Source organism: Lutzomyia longipalpis, chromosome 3 (genome assembly GCF_024334085.1).
Source record: "Lutzomyia longipalpis isolate SR_M1_2022 chromosome 3, ASM2433408v1".
Classification (NCBI taxonomy): domain Eukaryota; kingdom Metazoa; phylum Arthropoda; class Insecta; order Diptera; family Psychodidae; genus Lutzomyia; species Lutzomyia longipalpis.
The window spans coordinates 15,910,213-15,930,013 of NC_074709.1; the positions used below are offsets into that span (position 1 = coordinate 15,910,213).

Genomic DNA, 19,801 nt, shown 5'->3' on the forward strand with positions numbered 1-19,801 from the left:
GCGCTTAATTAGCGAGCTCGTAATCAAGTGGGCAGAAAAGCTCTCTTTCTTCTTAGTAAGAAGACATAAATGAAGGGATAAGATGGAGGCATTTATTTCAGTAGCGCGAATCTTTCCTATCGAGTCAAAATAATTCCGTGGAATTAATCAAGAGTTCCTGGAGAAACATCTCATATTTCTCACAACATGAGCCATGACTACGGTATATGAAATTTTCTAGGATCTAATTCCATGGGCCATTGATTTTTTCGCAGCAGTTTTTTCCTTTAGGTGTCACTGTGAAAAACTCAATGCAATTTCAATCAAAATCTTTTCCAATCTGAAAATTCCTTGGAAAACTCGCACCTTCTTAGCTTTATACTAAAAAAAAAGCTTCCACGATATGTAAAAGCAATTTTGTAAGAAAAACGTCCGTGGATTGGAAAGCTTGTTTTTGTTTCTTCTCTATACATTTCCACCATTAATTGCATTGAAAGCTTTTTTTTCTTGCAATTAATTCTTATGATACTCGTCGGAGACAAAGCTCTGTGAGAGAAAACTCCAACACTATTTAAATACATAGAATACTAATGTTGAGCTTTTTTTTACTTTAAAATCCCCATTGAAAATTTTCTGAGAATTTTCTTCAAGACTGTTCTCATTAATTTCTCTTAGCTCCCGGTCTTTGGGAATTTTCAATAAGAGAAATTATTTTTTCACGCTTTTTTTTTATTATTAATTAATTATTTCAATACGCGACACGAGACTATGGCAGAGAATAATAAGTAAGAAATTAATTGTATTGAAGTAAATTTGCTAAATTCTCTAATTTATTTATGTCACCGAGAGAAAAAAAAATGATTTTTCTCATTTATTTTTTTCTTTAAATTTTCACGTGTCACAATCGTAATGAAATGTCATGTTTTGTTACCTATGTATACAGCAGATCTGAAGAAAAGTTCTAATCCATATTAATTGCTTATATGACCTATGTATATTATTTCTCATACAGTTGTGGAAAAAATTATAGTAGCATTATTTTCACGAGCTATTTTTTTTTCTACTGGGTTAATTAGTTCAGTTAGATCGATTGATTAAAGGAACATGTAAAATTTTGTAATCTTTAAAATGAATTAGATGTTATAGTTTTTTCTTAATATATACTTTTAGGTAATTCGTTTCATTTTCCTTGGCAGGTTATGCGATCGGATAGCACCGGAAATTGGACACTCCAGCTGAAATATCCGCAAATTCGGGATTCAGGAGTGTATGAGTGTCAAATAAATACAGAACCCAAAATGTCTCTGTCTTATGTACTCAACGTTGTAGGTAAGTTCATTAAAATGTCATGATATCGGACTCATTGTTGTTTTAGCCTATCTCATTTACAATAAGGTTTGGTTATGTAGGAAGGTTGACCACACAAGGAAATAGAAATTGAATTGTTGACTTTATTGTGTTTGAAGCTCTCATTAAACGGATAAATAAAGTTTTCTACATTTCTGAGAATGAAATCGATAGTATTTGACGTTTTACCTAATAAAATTTTCAAGGTTCCTTTTCACTCCTTAAAATATAAGTTTCTTATTTACTCTTCAGACTCAGCACTATTTTATTATCCTGCTAGTTACCTAAAAAATATAGATAAAATATTTTAAAATAAGAGTATGCAATTTCATTATGTCATTTACATTTAACTTTCAAACATATAGAAGAGCTTTAGAGTCCAACTCATGCAAAAGCCACGAAGCATTTCAATTAAATGTCTTTTTGGGAATAAAAGTCTCGAGTCTCTGAAATAAGTTTAACAATGTCATGTAGGATGGAAAATTGGTGAAAATTGACTCTATCTCTCTCTCTTGTACAATGATGATGGTTTCACTATACAAAGTAGAACCACTAATTGACAAATTCAATTACAAGATGCAAACTTGCACTTTTGTTCCAAAAGTTTCCTCCACAGAAATTGTGCAAGCAGCTAATTGAATTCCTACTCAAGTTGATTTTAACTTGGGTAAGGGGGTGAGGGTGGAAAATTTTAATATAATACTCCAAGGGAACTTCCATGTAAATTATTATCTTTTACTTCGCCATACCCTCCCCCTAAGTGAAGAAGAATGTCATTCAAAATGTTGGACGTTAGTTTATTGTCCAATTAAAGTCACGCTCCTTGGGCTTTTAATTTTCCCGCCTTATTCGCCACACCGCGAACTACAGTTTACAAAAAGTGTGGAAAAGCATTTAATTAAGCGGAGGGAGGGGGAACTATATTGAAAGGCAAAAAGAAAAACTTCATTATAAGTGAGAAAAAAACTTTTAGGTCTGAATGAGTCTTTTTGGATGGAAGATTTCCTTCGGTAGTGCTTTCAAATTAATTCTACGCTATGCCAAAAAGGTGATGAACTTTATACGTAGTCGGAGGAAATATTCTTTCAATCTCCTCACCTTTTTCGACTTTGACTGATGTTTAGTCTCTCGACTTTTAATGAAAAGTTTCTCTAATGGATGAATTGTTATGCAGAAATTCAGGTTTTGTTAGAAAATTTTAATCAAAATTGGCTCCTATCAGGATTCTCTTTCAATAAAACGATCTGTTCCAAGTAATAGTTTTTTTGTTGCTTTTTTTCCCATTTAAAAGCATTGTATAACACAAAAGGATGATCCTTGTAGGAAAAAACTTCTTTGGCTTTTGAAAAGAACCTAAAACTCACTCCTAAAACAATGTGAAAATGAAAATAAACCTTCAAATTCAGCATGAAAATCTCTCATACAGGAGTGTAATCTGATTAAAAAATATATAAAGCTAATTTTATGTATGTTTTGCTCACAAATAATATGTTGAATATTTTACAAAAATTTCCACTTTTAATTGGAATGCAATCATGAGTGGAATGCACACGGGCACACCTTTTTCGCGCACAGAATTCGACTAATTGCAATTAAACGCAATTGATTAAAGCATAATTAAAATTTTGACATTATACCATCATTTCCGATAATTGGATTAATTATTTCAATATAAATACACTAGAATGGTCCAATGTAGTGATCCTTGTCCAATAAATTTATCAATTTTTCTCACAATGTAATTATTGGTTTTGCCATATTTTCACATTTTATTTTTCCCACAAAATCATGAGTATAGGACGGCCAATAAATACATTTATGATGTCACCAGAAAAGTGGGCTTCAAAAGCTCATTCCATTAAGTTGGAAACAGAGATACCTACTCATATTATAAAAAAACCGGAAGTGGGTTAATGAATTAAAATATAATTTGGTAATTATAATGGAAACAAGGTTTGGTTCTCTGCGGATGGATCAAAAATTAATTGAGAATCATCCCGACGCGGTTGATTGCACATTTTGACGAAGTGCTTTCCAGTTAATGAGCTAGTTCATATTTATAAATTCCATGGGAATTTTGTGATGGGGTCCACGAGAAAACTCCATGCAATTCTGATAGCTACACTCCTCCTGCGCGTGTGTTTGGTTTTTCTCTACCCGTCCAGTTGGCAGAACTGCATATCGCTATGTGCTTGGGGTGAATTATTGAGTGTGACTCCGTGGAGGGAATGTAATTGGAGGAAAATTTGACAAAATAAATCAATGTTGCTGCACATGAATGCTAATTAGCTTGGGGAGACAACACCGTATATGCACAATACATTCAATTCCCATACGTTGGACCAATTTAAAAGTTTTTGCATTAAAAGTCACCCAACATGGAAAATTGCCTTTTATCACCCCTATTCTTATTGAAAAGGATCACATTATGAAATCGTCCGGCCTTTAATGTATAACAGGCATCAACTTTTTTCAACATCATCGTATTTATTATAGTGCCTCTCGACCTATATCAGTTGATACGGTCAGAAGCAGGAACTTTGGATATAGGAATTCTCATTAAAGGAAACTATGAAAGAGTTAGTCGGGCTTTATATTAAAGGATACCACTCATTTTAATATTGATTAAAGTCTGTGTAATTAAATATAATTGGAATATAATAGAATTAAAAGATGCTAAGGTATTCAATCACCATCTTTCGCAAAAAAATCAATTTAATTAAAATAAATATGCTAAAATGTTTAAGTAATGAAAGGCATTATTAATTAAACACCTCCTACTCAAGGAACGCGAAATTGTAAGATATTGTAAAAAAAAAACCTACGATTCATATTTTTTACAAAAGCTCTCAGAAATTATATTCTTTTTATTTTTTAATCTAACAAATCACTCAACTCTAAAAGAGTTTTAATTTTAGGGACGTTTTTATGAATAATAATAAAAATGAATAATACTTTCAGCTAAACATGACTATATTTGAACAATTTTTCTAGTAATTTTTAAATTTTTGACAATTGAATAAATTTATTAAATGGGTCGTGGACGTTGTGAGCATCTGCAATAAATATTATAAATATTTTATTCTATTTTCTTCTCAATCTAACAATCTTGTAAGTTCAATATAATCAGATTATATTCTTAACTCTTTTTTTAACACTCAAGTTAAACATTATCTACACTATCATCGCATTAAGTACACTACACAGTATATTTGTAAATGTTTAGTAAACCTGTGGCAAAAATAATTGCAACCGAGAAATTTCCACAACATGAACTAACCACGTAAAATGATTTACTGCGTGAATGTCATAAATGTCGTGTTTGAGGTTTGTTTCTCTCTACCTAAAAATGTAATAAATTGACTAGTACTGTATCATCATCCCCTTCCACTTAGCATCCATTTTTTCACATACATACACCTTTCACCACCATATTCTACCCGATATCCACTGACTCACAAGACTCAGAATGGAATTGGTACAAAAAAAGCGGAAAAAGGAGGAAAAATGATAAATTAGAAATAATTAATTTGGAAAATTATTGTGTTGAAAAGAGAATCTCAATTTCTCTTTTCGTGTGTTATGTTTATTTTTTTATTTTAACACAATGAATAATTTCCACTGAATTTGATTGTATTAATTAATCAGACCACATGAGGTCTATATTCACGCCTTTACCAACTTGCTGTCGAAACGTTTTTTTTCTATGATCACAACAAAATCCCCACAGAAAAGTAAATAATCACAGATATTGTATTTAGACTTTTATTAACAGAAAGTATTTTTTTGACTTATAACCTTTTGACAGCCCAAGAGGGCTGAGATGCCATCATGCATAATAAATAAGACTATCTTTTTTTCAAATGGCGTATGTATTTGGTTCCCCAAAAGAAAATTCAAATTCTTCCCAAAAATGACTTTTTCTTTCACACTAAATTAGCTCCAGGGGGTAACCGACTATGCCCAGAATGTACCGCGAGACTGCACCGCGAGTGGCAAGAGTGGCAAGAGTGGCAAGAGTGGCAATGAAAAAGTGGCATGAAGTGCACCGTGAGTGGCAAGAGTCGGATACCCCCTGATTAGCTCGATGCTTAGTGCATGTAAGTATTCTTAAAAAAAAAGTTCTCTACATCAAGAGTATTGCCCCTTCTCTTAATTTTATTAAATCCAATATTTCATGATACATCAGTAAGTATAACTTTTCATAATCAAATATAAGGCAATATATAACTTAAAGCATTAATATTAATTTCATAAAGGAACATACCTAAATTTATCATTTTCATTTACCTTACTTCTATAAAACATAAAAAGCTTGAGTAAGAAAAATTTGACATTTTATTGAGCCGTGGAGAAGTTCTCAAAATAGTACATAAAGAAACGTTTCCCTCTATGGAGTGTGTTCTACCATTAAATTTATCTTTCGGATCTTGACTTCACAAGTTAATAATTAAATACAAGCTCATCCTTAATTTTGATAATTGGATTATCGTTTCTCCTTTGTGTTTTCATTCAATTTTTCAAATTATATCTTATTTGTTTTTTCGCAAATGAAAATTTATATAGTGAAGCTCCAAGAGAAAGCCCTATCGCAATACCGCTGTTCATTTTGTACAACAAAAAACTTTTCCTCAAAAGAGTATAATTATTTTAACTCTTACAGAGCACGCAAAAATGAATTATAAGTATGTATCAATTTTGTAATATTAAAAAATTTCAGCTGAAAGAAATTTTGATAAAATTCACACGCAATCTGCATGACTAAAAAAATTGAAAGTGGGGTTGGTTATGTTACAATTAACTCCAACAAAACCGAGTGGTAAAATGACTCATATTTGATAAAGAATTAAAAAAATATATGAAAAGTGTTATAATACTTACAATCACTGTACAATTTATTTTTCAAATCATTAATCACATGATGGGAAAATTAAACAAATTAATAAACTTTAAGGAATAATAATACTTAATTAAGTTATAAAATATCGGAGATTTTTTAAAGTAATTTAAAGAGAAATTTAAATCGATTCTGAAAGAAAGGAAAGAAATATTAATTATTTCTTGTGATTTGAAGGCAGTTTTAAAGATGACTTCCATTTTTTCTATAAATGCGATTTAGTGTCGTCTAGAAAAAACTTATGGCACTACTTTTCAAAGCATAGGTACACACAGAAAAAAAATGACAAGAAGTGGCAGTCAAATCGTCAATTTTTGCGAGTGGGCCACTCGCATAGACAAAATACGAATATTTCACTCGCACTCATTCGCACTATTTCTCGAAAATTTTCACATTTATTGGACCGAAATTGAACATTGAATTCTATAAATACTGATTTGCTCAATCACTTACACCAATTTAAAAGCAATATTTCTTCCATAAATAGCATTATTTGCCCAAAATAGATAAATAAAAATACAATATTAATTGATAAAATTGACGAGAAGAAAGCAAATGTTATAGCAGAAAAAACATTTAAAAGGTTTCTTTCACAAACACTAGCGCCGCGCGGAAATTGGGCGGAATTACCAATTTTACACATGATTTTTATTTTGTTAATTTTTCATCTGGAAAAACTATTAAAACACCAAAAATCATTATCTGATCTCATGTAAAGGTCCACAAAAATAAAATTTCTTCTCGAAAACATAAATTTTCGCATATTTTTTAAAGGATGTCACAACGCGTCACAACCATAGAAAAAATAATTTCTGCAACAGAATTTCATGACGATATGTCGTAGGATAATCCATACTTTTTCTTTTTTCGTCATTAAATAATTTCATAATGACTTTCAAAGTTTGAATTATTTATTATAATTAAAAAAAACAAAAGTTAATTAATAGACCCTTAAATAAGGCTGTGTTACAAAATCTTACGTCGCAGGGTTACTTTAAGATAACTTGAACTACTTTAGAAAGGATATTTAAAAAATATCGTCAAAAACGTCAAAAACTAATTTAACTTGATAATGTTTCATAAGACATTAATTTAACTTTATAAAATAAAATTTAAGTCAATCGGACGAACAATCCTAAACCGAAATGTCCGATCATAAATATTAAAGCTTATTATAAGCTTAATGGTAAAATATGAAAGTATATTAATATGGTTACGTTGATCAATTTTAGATAAAAATTTTTAAGCAATTCAAAAATGGCCGCCATTTTATCCGAACTTTTTTCCAACAAATGTAATGTAAAATAGCTCGTGTTATTTTAAAGTAGCACTTTGCGACATAAGATTTCGTAAAACAGCTTAATTTAATTTTCTATAAATTATTTTTGGGTTTTTTTTCTGTAATTATAAAAAAAAATATTTGCAAAATTTTGTAAATGATTGGATATATTAAGAATTTATTCAATGACGAAAAGAGAAAAAGGTATGGATTATCCTATGACATGTCGTCACGAAATCTTTTTGCAGAAGTTAATCTTTCAATGGTGTAACATCTTTTATAAAATGACCCAAAATCATACGTGTATGATGAAAATGCTTTTTTGTTGCAGGAAAACCAGAAAAAAAAACGTGTAAAAACGTTTTCTGGACTGAATATCTCATATACCACGTCTCTAGAAAATCGTGTCAGTGTTCTTTAGATGAGGCATTGCGGTAACGGCCAAATTGAAAATAAACAAGGAGCTTGTCAAAAAAAACCTGTCAAATGTTAGTGAGAAAGAAACTATCTACCATAGACTCGTAATAGTAATGTGCGAGTCTACCTGAGGCTCGCAGATTGAAACTGCGAACCATTTCACTCGCATTCACAAAATGCGAAAAATTTTTCTGTGTGTAGAGTACTGTACAGTGGGACCCCAGTACAACGACCACTTGGTTATACTACTCTCGCGCATTGAAAATAATGAGTGTGAAGAGTACATCCGAGTGGTCGTTGTACTGGGGTCCCACTGTAATATTGACTTAATTTTTAATCCTTTTTTGATTATTTTTTAAATTCATTACCATATCTTAATTTGTCTTATAATTTTCTTTTATTTTCAGCGGTAAGCATTGGGAAATGGATAAGTTTTATGTGAATGAGCACAACCCCACGTGCGAAATGCTAAATGCGTTGATTGGTAGGAGTATGAGGAGACAATCCTGAATAGATATTGATATGTGTTCCCTTTGGGATTATATGTCTATTTCTCCTACCGGGGGTATACCATGGCCCGCCAATCTGACGGCTTTATCACACCTGTCTCAGGTGAATGAATTCTCTATTGTGTGCAAGATATTCGCTCGTGTCGATAGCAAACAAGTGTGTGAGTGGATTACCATTTTTCTTCCTTCACTGCGTGTTCATCTCCCCTACACAGAAGCCCATCAGATGCGCAATAGTTGGATATTTGGGGGACGCACCCACCCTCCTATCTATCCCATGGGTGGCAGGAAAATTTAATACATATAATGTGCTGGGGAATTCTATCACTTCTCTATATATTTTTTGGGGAGAGTATGAGGTCCCGTTGCTATATCGAAAATGGTTCCATAATTTCGATGTTGGTGCCAGATATGGTCCATTAGGCATCATTCTGCTACGCCAAAGGGGGTGGATTGTCTCATTTTTATCAGCAGAACACGATAATTTCGACACACAACAAAATAATCAATACCCACCTCCCCCATTTGCCTCCATTCACCCTTCCAACGACGTGTCTCCAGCCCCACAAATGGGCCCATTCCCCACGGCTCGTGAGGTGAATTTGTAATTACGCCTTACGTTCACCAGGAAAACCTCCCCTCTGACAACTGTTGGGGCCTTTCCCAGTGTTTAAATTACATTTTTACGGATGGACGGGCTCAATGAATTGTTTCACTCACCCGCCATGCACGCACATACCCCATAGTCTTGCAACTGGTGTTCAGATAAAAAATTCACAGCAATTTGAGTATTTACATTTGAGAATTTTTATCGCACGTCCCACACCTTTGGAATTTCATCACTTCTTCACAGGAGTGGAAAAAAGTCTCGCAGAATTGATATTGAATTGATTTGTTTTAAAAGTAGACCTATAATGTAGCAAAAAGGCTGAGTGAAGTTGGACGCGTCGAGTAATATGAGAAAATGACGCAAATATGAGTTTGCTGAAATATGAACGAGCAAGTTTGGAGATTAAAATAATTAGGTTTTCAAGCAATGAGCCCTCACGAGAGGACCGAGGGATGGATATATGGGTAATACAAAATGGCGCGAATGAATATCGGCGTCACTGAATCAGCGAAATTGATTTTAAATTGGAACACCACCACGTGATTAATGTTTTGGGGGTGAGAGATTTTGTATGATGTTTTTTGTGCTTTGACAAACGACAGGAAGTTTAGCAAAATGCACCGCATGTGATATAGTTTATGATAATTTGTAATTTTGCAATTAAATCAATAATGTTCACATGATGAATATTTTGTGGATGAATATGCAGAAAACTCACCTACGAGAGCCATCATTCGCATATTGATACCTAACTAATAAATAAAGATTGAAATAATAATTTTGGTCACTAAACCACAATACTAAATAACCATTTCAGGTAAACAAAAACTTAAATTTAAAAGTAGGTAACTAATAAGAGGAACATGAATATATAAAACTTGTTTCGTATGCGCATTAAGATCCAAAACTAGATTCGCGAATTTATTGAGTTTTCTGCCTAGAGACATGCCTTCTTGTAGAACTATATTAAACAAAAATAATACATAAAACGTGAAAAAAAAACCTTTTCCGTTTACCAAATCTGAAAGTGGACATTTTATAGCAACTCTTTGCTACCCAGCCAATCTAAGAGAAAACAGGAAATCTTTTTGTGACGTATAACACTTGTATTGCTTCTCAATTATCTCCTTCTTCAATTTAGAGAGAATAGAAACATTTACTTTGAATATAAATCCTTTTCTTTGCATAACAAATAGAAAAAAAAAGGAAATCCGATACCAAACTAAGAGGATAAATTGAATGAATAAAATGAACAATCAATGGGTTTTCTATTTAGAAAAACACAAACACTGTATTTCCAATTAATACGATTTCATCCATTTATTTGCTACCAATAGATGCTAATTTTGTGCAATATAATCTACTACAATAGGTATTGAATTTCCATTTGAATCACTTTATCAATTAAATGGGTGGTACGTTGCAAAATCTTCACGGTGAACTCATGTGGAAACTACCAAGTACTTTGTTTATACGACAATTATCATTTCGCACCTCTAAAGGCACGTTCGGATTCTCCAATATCACGTTGTACATATACGAAAAAAGATTTACGTATGTTATGTGCAAAAATAAGCACCGGGAGGCTCATACCAAACTCAAACCTTTCCTGCTGCAAACGGATAATTTCCGTAATTGAATTGAAATGGAACAGGAGAGCCGAAAAAAAACTATTTGCACAAGTTTCCTTGCATATTTGCTCAGGGCTCAGTGAAAAAAAAACCAAAAGCAATTCTCATTTAGGAGTGTGAGGGTGGTTCAGAGTATTTTTTCTGTGCACCTTCCCTCTCATAACAGGAACTTCCCACAGATCAGAGATTTCTTTCAGAATACAGCCTCCGGAAAAAAATACTCCCTGAGAAATACTTCTGCATCACTTCCTACGATGGGGGTTGGGTGTATATAATTGAAATGGGAAAACTTTTTCCTTGACACGTACAATCGAATCATTTGGTCTGTCTCGGAAAATTCGATGGGCTCGTGTGGATGAGTGCGTGCGATTAAATTTGCTTTTGCCACCGGCTCGGTGAATTTTTTTCTCAAAATTTAATTGTACGTGCCATTTACTCTGTTCGCTAACATTTTGTGCCAACCCCACGCAATATTGGAACGGTTGATTTTCTTCAATAGGGTACAATAATAATCATAATAATATTCAATAGAGATGTTCTACTTCATGGAGTTTTCTCTCAATATTTTCAATTCACAATTAAACATGGAAATTATTCTAAGAATTCTCGAAGAGCAGATTCCTTTATGTGAAAATAAACAATTAAAAATATATGAACAACAGGTATGTACCTATGAATTTTTTTTACTTTAAAATGAGCTTCCTGAGCTTTCTTAAGCTTTCACTTGTATAAGCTTATATAAATAAAAGTCAATGAACGTAGGATGTAACATGTTGTATCCGATAATTTGAAACACAATTTTCAATTCGAGGTACATCTCAAAAAATCACATAATTAGCAAAATTAATTTGTCTATAAACAACAACCCGACCGAAACCTACGCATTAAAACTGTTAAGAATAGATATCTAAAAGAATTTGAGTTTTATGTATATATTTCACCGAAACAAAGGAATTTCTCCAACCCATCATCTTCTTTAGTTGTATTCTTGAAATTATTGCTATTTAAATATTTTCCCAAGTTGAACCGTCATGAACTTAAAGTTAAAGCTCATTATTACAACATACTTGTGTTATTTATGTATTTGTATATGTGGAGGAAAAATAATTTTAAATGTTTATAATGAGCTGGTACCATAATGAGTAAGTATACCCGAAGATTGGAATGAAATGAAAACGGAAAATGGAAATTTCCCCATCATTTTCTCACAACCACCCCATAGTCGCATAACAATTTTCACATTAAAACCTCTTCCTCTCTCTTAGCACGTAACTTTACAAAAGAGATGATTTATTTGAGAAATAATTTGGCAGATAAGCATTTTCAAGTCAGTGAATAGTTCAGAGAGTGCACAGAAGGGGTTCAATTTGGCTATAGATTCTCAAAAAGATAGTGAAAGATAATTTTTGGGAAAGAAAGGGTTTTGAGCTTTCTCAAACACACAAAAGATAAGAAACTTTATGAGCATCCAAGAAGCTCGTACAAATTAATCCGTGAAATTGAACTGAATAACTGAGGAAAGAACAGGAAGAAGATTATCTTCTATGAGAAAATCTTTCTTTGCAATGTTTTATTCATTAGAAAACATGCTCGATTTAATTAATTGTGAGAGGAAAAGAAAAATTTAAGGTGTGGAAATGAAATAAATCACCCACCTGTAAATGGATTAACTTGATTACTTCCGATGCCTATCATTGGCCCAAAATGGTTGATATACACACATGAAATGCAAAATAATCAACACGAAAATAGCCCCCTTAAATGGGGATACATTTTGCGTGTGTTTGATCAATCATTTATAGGACAACGCACGTGAACATTTATCACATTATCTGTGGTGGCTAAAAATCCTTTAATATCACCCCCTCTACATCCCCAAGCCCGTACCTTCACCCCGCAAATGAAACACGATTCTTGTGCCAAAATGAATTTGATGACGGGATTTCCCACCATCGTTCATTTGCACTGTGTTATGATGAGTGACACAATTTGCATGAATACCAAAGTGGAAATATTCAATTTTCATGGTATTCATAGCAAATGATTTGGATTTTATCAACATTCCCCTACCCCTGTCATGTCTACTCTCCGAAATGCAAACTCGCCTCTTCTCTCATCATTAACTTGTTTTGCAGATGGTGGCTCTGTGATAAATATCTGATGACAATGCAGTGAAAACTATAACATTATTTTCCACACATGCCCAACCTATTTTCATTTGCTCGTCCATCGCATTGAAAAACATGAATGTGCTTTTTTTTATTTCTGTATAGCATAAATGACAAAAGGTGGGCACGGTGGGGATAGAGGTTCGTTGCAAAAGTTACATTAATTTTCTCACTACTGTAAACATTTCCTTCGTGCATGTTGAGGCCAAAGCACATTGACGTTATACAAAAAAAGTCATGTGCTGATCGAAGCGAGAAAATGTCTCAAATTTTAATGTACTTTTTTTTTTCAAATTGTAAATACCAAAGAAATATTTTTTTTAGATGTTCTTCTAGAGCATCAACAAAAAAAACATTGTGATGAAAAGACCTAATATTTAAAGGGTTTTTTTTATGTTTCACGCACGCAAAAATGAAAGACTAAGGGATATTTGCTACTAGGTATTTAAAATCAAGCGCAAGACTTTGCATATTTACTCAAGTGCTTGAAATCTCAAAAACCCCATGATAAATTTTATTTTTTAGCAATAACATGTAAAGTAAACGTTGAATTGTATTTTCAAAATAACTGCCATCACATTTTCCAATATGGTTAATACACTCTCCTAATTAATAAAGTATCTTATTTCTTATTAAATTTTTTTTAAACCAACCGATACAATCTTTGGGGCGCATACTATGACCGAATTTTAATATAAAAGATAAATTACAAAAGATTTCCTATCGATTAGTGCAAATACAGTACCTACATTAAAAATTTTGAGAATATTAGCGAAATTCGGTGTTTACTATAAACTTATAGTTCTGTAAATAGATTAAATGCTGTGAATATTTGTTCGATTCCGTGCATTTTCGTATCCGTGTTATTTTGAAAAGCAAATAATGCTTCATCTATTTGCATTCCTTAATGCACATTCCTCTAGCCACCTTGCATTTGCAAAATTAGGTTCAAAAATATACAAGCTATATTGTATATAACAGAATGCAGCTAAGCAGAATCACAAATAAATTACCTACAATGGTAGTTGAATTGAATTAGAAATTCAACTGTGCTTCTATAAATGGTAGAGTGCACCCCCATCTCCCCTGTACAATTTGTATGACCATCGCGAAAACATGAGAAAACAAATAATATAGTCCAGGCACGAATTCCACTTTTTCGAATAAATAAACCACACACGTTGATGCCAAGCCATGGAGAAAATTCGCCTTTATTTTTCATTCCATTTGTGGCCTTACTTAGCAACTTTTCACCCGCATCCACCACCCCCATCGGAGCCATTCAATAACCCCCACCTCGCCATACTGCCAATTTTCCCATGTGAGATGTCTTTTCCGGAGAGTCGGAATTTTTCCAATGAATTCTGAAGCTCTTTATAAGAAAGAATGTGGCGGGTAGGGGGGGTATTCGAAGAAAAAGATCACAAGACATGTGATGTGTAGGTGATATATTCAGGGAAAAAAAGTCGAAAGTGGTAGTGGAATTTTTGCCATTGTACAAACGTTCTTTACAGTGGAAAAAGTACACGAGAATTATGTTACGGATAAATCTGTTTTCGCTGTGAAAAATGCTAAGACTTAGGGGAAAAACTGCGACTTTATCGAGAAAATTCGTTCCCATTTCTCTAAAGTGTGGATTATCTTGTGGATTTGTTTGTCCAATTTTTAAACCGAATTCCACGTGTATAAAGTGCCCTCAACCAGGGCATCACCAGAGAGAAGTTTTTTATAGAGGGTGTGTCAAAAGAACTGAATTGTTCAATTTTTCTAAAATCTCTTGAGATATAATGGGCATATAAAATAAATAAAATAAAGTAATATTTTTCAAAGCAAATGCTGTGAAAAGAATAAGGAAATAGGTATAACCCATTATATAATTATATCTACTAAAAAAAATACAATTCAGTTATGAAAAAAATCAAAATTCATTCTTTCACACATAAAGTTAAAGTTTAAGTGAGTTCTTCTCATGAGAAAATAATATATAAACTTTAAACAATAGAATTTATCGAAAGTTCAACATCCATGGGACGGTTTTCCATTTTATTTTCCCACAAGAAGTCGAAGTTTTCACTCTCCAAAAAGTCACGGGGCTGACCCGACTTTTTGAATGTGAGAAAAAGAGAGCAAACACCTTGGAGCAAAGTTTTGGAGCAAAAACATTTTATTTCAATCAGGAAAGAGGTGAAGCCACCGGGGATTGGGGTTCGTGAATTTCATCCAATATTTATGGGGGCGTTGAGAGCTTATTTTGCATTGTACGGAGCGCACCTGAGATGATGGCAGAGAATTCAAATTGCTATATGTATGTATATGTACCAAATATTTTCCTCTTGGCTGCCGTTGCTCGATTTGTCAACAAACTGGATTTATCGCGAAGAAATTATGAGGTAATATTTGATATTTGAAGGCAGAAAAGAGCACCATCGTAGCTCGAGTTTACACTGAGGTGATTATTTAATGGAAATTAATTATTTTAAGAGAATTTAAAAAAAAATGGAGACCGTTTAGAGCTTTTGTGTCAAGAACTCTTTGTCTCTGGGCGTTTTTGCATTTATCTCTTAATCATTTAGTAATCTCTGTACCTAGACATTAATTTTAATATTAATTAGTTTAAAAATATATATACATTGATAAACAAAATTAAACTCGCAAAAAATTTTCAACGCAAACTTTTACGGAAGGTTTATCTTCTCTTCTATATAATAAAGAAAGGCCTGTTTATTGGTAATCAGTCGTGTTCGGCTATACAAATCTACACCGTTTGTCCGATTGCGATGAAATTTGTCACAGAATGCTCCTTATATCAGACGGCTTCGAGTGGCCGTATTCATTTCCCCCCAAAGCCCCCTTCAGGTAGCTCCAATATAAAACTCATGCATTTTATGCGAATTTTTGAATTTGGCGTCAGAAATATTGTAGAAAAATGATATCTTCTCTTTGTAATATGTTTTCGGGATAGATAAGTGGCCCTAATCTACTTATAAATTATTCCAGTTTTTTTTCTTTTTTTTTTTATTAAATTTGCGCGAAGCGCAACAAATTCCCGCGAGGCGGGGATGAGGAAAATTGGACCGAAGCGACAATTTACCTCGTTTTTAAAATTTGAAAATATCCTAACAGCCTTATTTGTTATTTAAAGCTCTTTTGCAAGAGCAATAATCTAGCATATTTTTTTTCAAAAATAATAAAATTAGAATATAAAAAAATCATCAAACGGTGCTTGAATCTAACTCATGTCTACGTTTACAGAATCAAAGCTTAAGACTTTCCAGATTAAATTTAAACATAACTTTCCTTTCATTAGAATACATAATCTGCTGGAGAAAAAGTATTTGAAGAAAAGAATTTTGAATGGATTTTTTTTTATTTCAGTGCACAAAATCTCACCCTATCTACTCTCCCCTTTTTCAACCCGGAAAAAATATTTGCTTAGGCAAGAAGCTACAAGTGAAAACCCGGCTTTTGCTACAATTTTCTTTTCCCTCATTCGTTTTTGAAACCTTCAATCTCACGTTCTCCACTCTACTCTTTTTTCTTTTTTTTGCTTTCGCATGTAGAACTTTTTGCCAACCCCTCTGTCAGTCAAAAAAAGGGGTGCTGGTTTCTCGCAGTAAATATAAATCAATTCCAGGAATTTACAAAGTGCTACATATACAGAAGAAAAAGTGCCATGATTATCGAAATTGTCGTTTACTTTTTCTTTTTGTCTTCCACCACTGCTTTCGACTTCCATGACCCACCCTCAACAACCCTTTCCAAACTTGGAAGTTGACAATTGAGGAGTGTTAAACAAGACTGTTAGAGAGTGAAATGGTGGATAGCAGGGGGTACACAAGTTCCTCTCCCTGTTGCACAGATCACCCAGAAAGAGTGAAAGCAGAGAAAAGGGAAAGTCATAAATTGCTTCTTTGTCCAATTATTTAGATTTATTGTGTATCATTATTTTGTATAGTGCGTGGGTGCTTCGTGCCCTTTTTGTATGCCCCATACAAGAGAGTAAATGGTAAGCGATTGATGAAAAAAAGGATGTACAACAATATTCCTTTTCGATAATAATAAATTCTATATAGCAAAAGCGTTTTCCGGTGATGGAGTGAGAAAAAATAAACTTTTTGCTTCACACACAATTTCTCAGATCACAATTTTTTTCCTTATAATCCTCTTTTTTTGTCACTTGTGTGTCAGCATTGAGAACATATTCGATGGAACATCTTTCCGAGCTACCATTTCCCTGGCTCATTTCTTCTCCGAAAACCCTATTCGAAGACATCACCCATTCTACCGTCAGAGAAAGCAGCCCCCGAGCGATTGACCAGGACGAATGAGCTCAGAAATTACAGTCATAACGGCAAAAATATTTCCAATCCACTTTGTTTGCATTGCCTGAACTCTAACCCGTATATTTTTCGACGCCACCCCGTCTCAATACCTTTTGACCACATATGCTGGAGGTGTGGGAGAAGATCTCAAATGCTACGGCATAGCGATGGCACATACACACGGCGGTCCACCTGTCAGAAGAACACCCATTTCCAAGGCAATATTTCATAATGGGCCAGCAGACCATAATGTGAAATTGGAGCAGAAGAAAAATATCTACACAACCCCAGAAGGGACGTCCATACATGCGGGAGAATTATTGTTGGGACATTGATGGTCTCTCTCTCTCTCTCTGTGTTCAAAGGGAATGTTGCGGAGTAAATAAAAGCGCTTTGGTGGGCGCCTAAAGGGAAGCTCTTGTGCTTTCAATGGGTGAGCTTTTGTAAATAATATGGGGAAAATGCCATGACCAAAATTTGGCCACAACGTCGCACGCAAACAATCCCCAACGATCAAAGAGTGAAATATTAATTTGTCCCCCATTAAATTCTATTCACATGATGAAAAATCACAGGAAAAATACGAGAACAGACTGACTTTTAATTACAAAAGCCCCAGGCTGTGATGCGCACGCTATATTATGTAGAACGCGGATTTATAGATGAGAATAAACTAAAAGCGTGGATGGTATTTTATATGTATAAAACATTACAAAATACTATGTGTGTAGTACCCTTATGGAAAGTTTATAGAAGGGAATTTTGGATGAAATTCCCAATTTGCATTATTCTGAAAATAAGACCGAAAACACAGCTAATAAAGCATTTAAAAATTTAGCCCAAAAACTTAAAACTGATTGAATATGGTAAAATGAAGCTTTTAAGTTTCATTAAATTGAATAAATTTTTTCAAGACAAATTTTAAATTTAAACTAAAATGCAAAAAGTCAGAAAATGAATTGAAAAACTAAGCCTAAAAGGTATTCGATTAATTTTTTTGGCGAGAATTTAAAAATCAAAATGTATTTAGAAAACTTAAAACAAATATGTAGAAAAACTGTTTGTGAAAACACATAAAGATGAAAAACTAAAGAAGAGAACTTTTTATCTTTAAGTTTTTCTGCCTCAATCTTTCACAGAATATATGGGAATAAAGTGAATTTTCCGAGAAAGTTAGTTAATCTATTTTCTTTCAATTTCTTATATTAGAGTTTCCCTAGTTTTCCAAGAAGTTTCTGGAAAATAAATAAACATTATGGCTTAAAAATCTTTTAAGGTTGTTTTCCAGAAAACTTAATCCAAAAGCTTTCAGTAATATGAAATATAATCTACATAAAAATATTTAAAGGCAAGATATTACAGTTTATGGTTTTATAAAATGTTTAATCATATAATGATAAAATAAATTTAGGAACTAAATATTTGGCTAGTGTGGTAGTGAGAGTGAAGAGAGGACGGCGGAGTAGAGGCTTAGTGGAGGAGAGAGAAGGTTGTCGGAGTTTGTCGTAGTGCGGACGCAGGAGTGTACAGACGTGATGGGAGATACTGAGGAAGTAGAGGAGATACACCAAGAGGAATTACCAAGCGAAGAAGTACGAGAAAACGGTAAGTACCACAAACTGGCGACGAGGATGAAAAATTTCCTCGGAAAATGCCGGAAAATGCGGGAGATATAGAGGAAAATCAAGTTAAAAGTGAGGGATAAGTGCGATCACCAAGATGGCGGCCATGTGAAACGGGACAAAAAGTGCAAATTTGAGGGCACGTATGATACTTTTCAGGGGTTTTTTCCGAGCAATATCTTAAAGGAAATTAGGTTGAGGAGTCAGGAAAGTGCAGACATCATGTAGAAAATAGTGATTTTTGTAGAAATTCGGCGTGAAACAAAGGAAAAATTAGCTGAAAAGTAACAGTAAATTTGGGGGTATGGTTGTGTTGGTGGGTGATAAAGGCGTGTGGGAAGTTAAACGCAGAGAAAGTGCTTGAAATACTAGAAGAAAGTGGGAAATGAGGGATGTCATAAGAAAATCGTTGATGTCGGTGACAAGAATATGGGAGGATTTTATGAAAATTTAAGCATAGAAGGAAATTATGGGTAAAAAGGGAGAAAGAGAGGAGATGATTACTCTCGATAGGTGCATAGAGATGAAATGATTGATCTCGAATGCAGGAAAGAGAGGACATGGTCGCTCTTGAATTTTGCAAGGAGAGGAAATGATTGCTCTCAAATGCGGTAGAGGGGACATGGTCGCTCTCGAATTTTGCAAGGAGAGGATTGCTCTCAAATGCGGTAAAGAGAGGACATGATCGCTCTCGAATACGTAAAGAGAGGAAAAGATGGCTCTCTAAAGTAGAAAGATTGGAAATATTGGGTATAAAAGAATGGGGAGAGAAAAGAGGTGCTCTCCTAGAATAAGGAAAGATTAGAAAAAGGGGAAAAGGAATAAAATGATGATTATGTATGAAGTGAAGATTCTCGGGAAACATTTAGGGGTTTCTCAGATGTGTATAATTGAGATTTAAAGAAAGATGAGAGGAAATGATGGCTCTCATAAGTAATGGAAATGAATTTTGGTTTCAGTTCAGAAATACGAGTACAAGATGGAGAAATTGTTCAATCTGGAGCCATTTAAATGTGCTGG

The 19,801-nt window shown here is 33.5% G+C and overlaps 1 protein-coding gene across 2 annotated transcripts in view; it reads left to right on the forward strand.

The window, feature by feature from the left end:
• The window catches only part of LOC129793408 (zwei Ig domain protein zig-8-like), a 99,268-nt gene that overhangs the window by 45,036 nt on the left and 34,431 nt on the right, over positions 1–19,801 (forward strand). For both annotated transcript variants that reach the window (XM_055833409.1, XM_055833408.1), the window contains one exon: positions 1,176–1,308. In XM_055833409.1, coding sequence (XP_055689384.1) covers positions 1,176–1,308 — 133 coding nt within the window. The remainder of the gene's footprint in view (positions 1–1,175; positions 1,309–19,801) is intronic.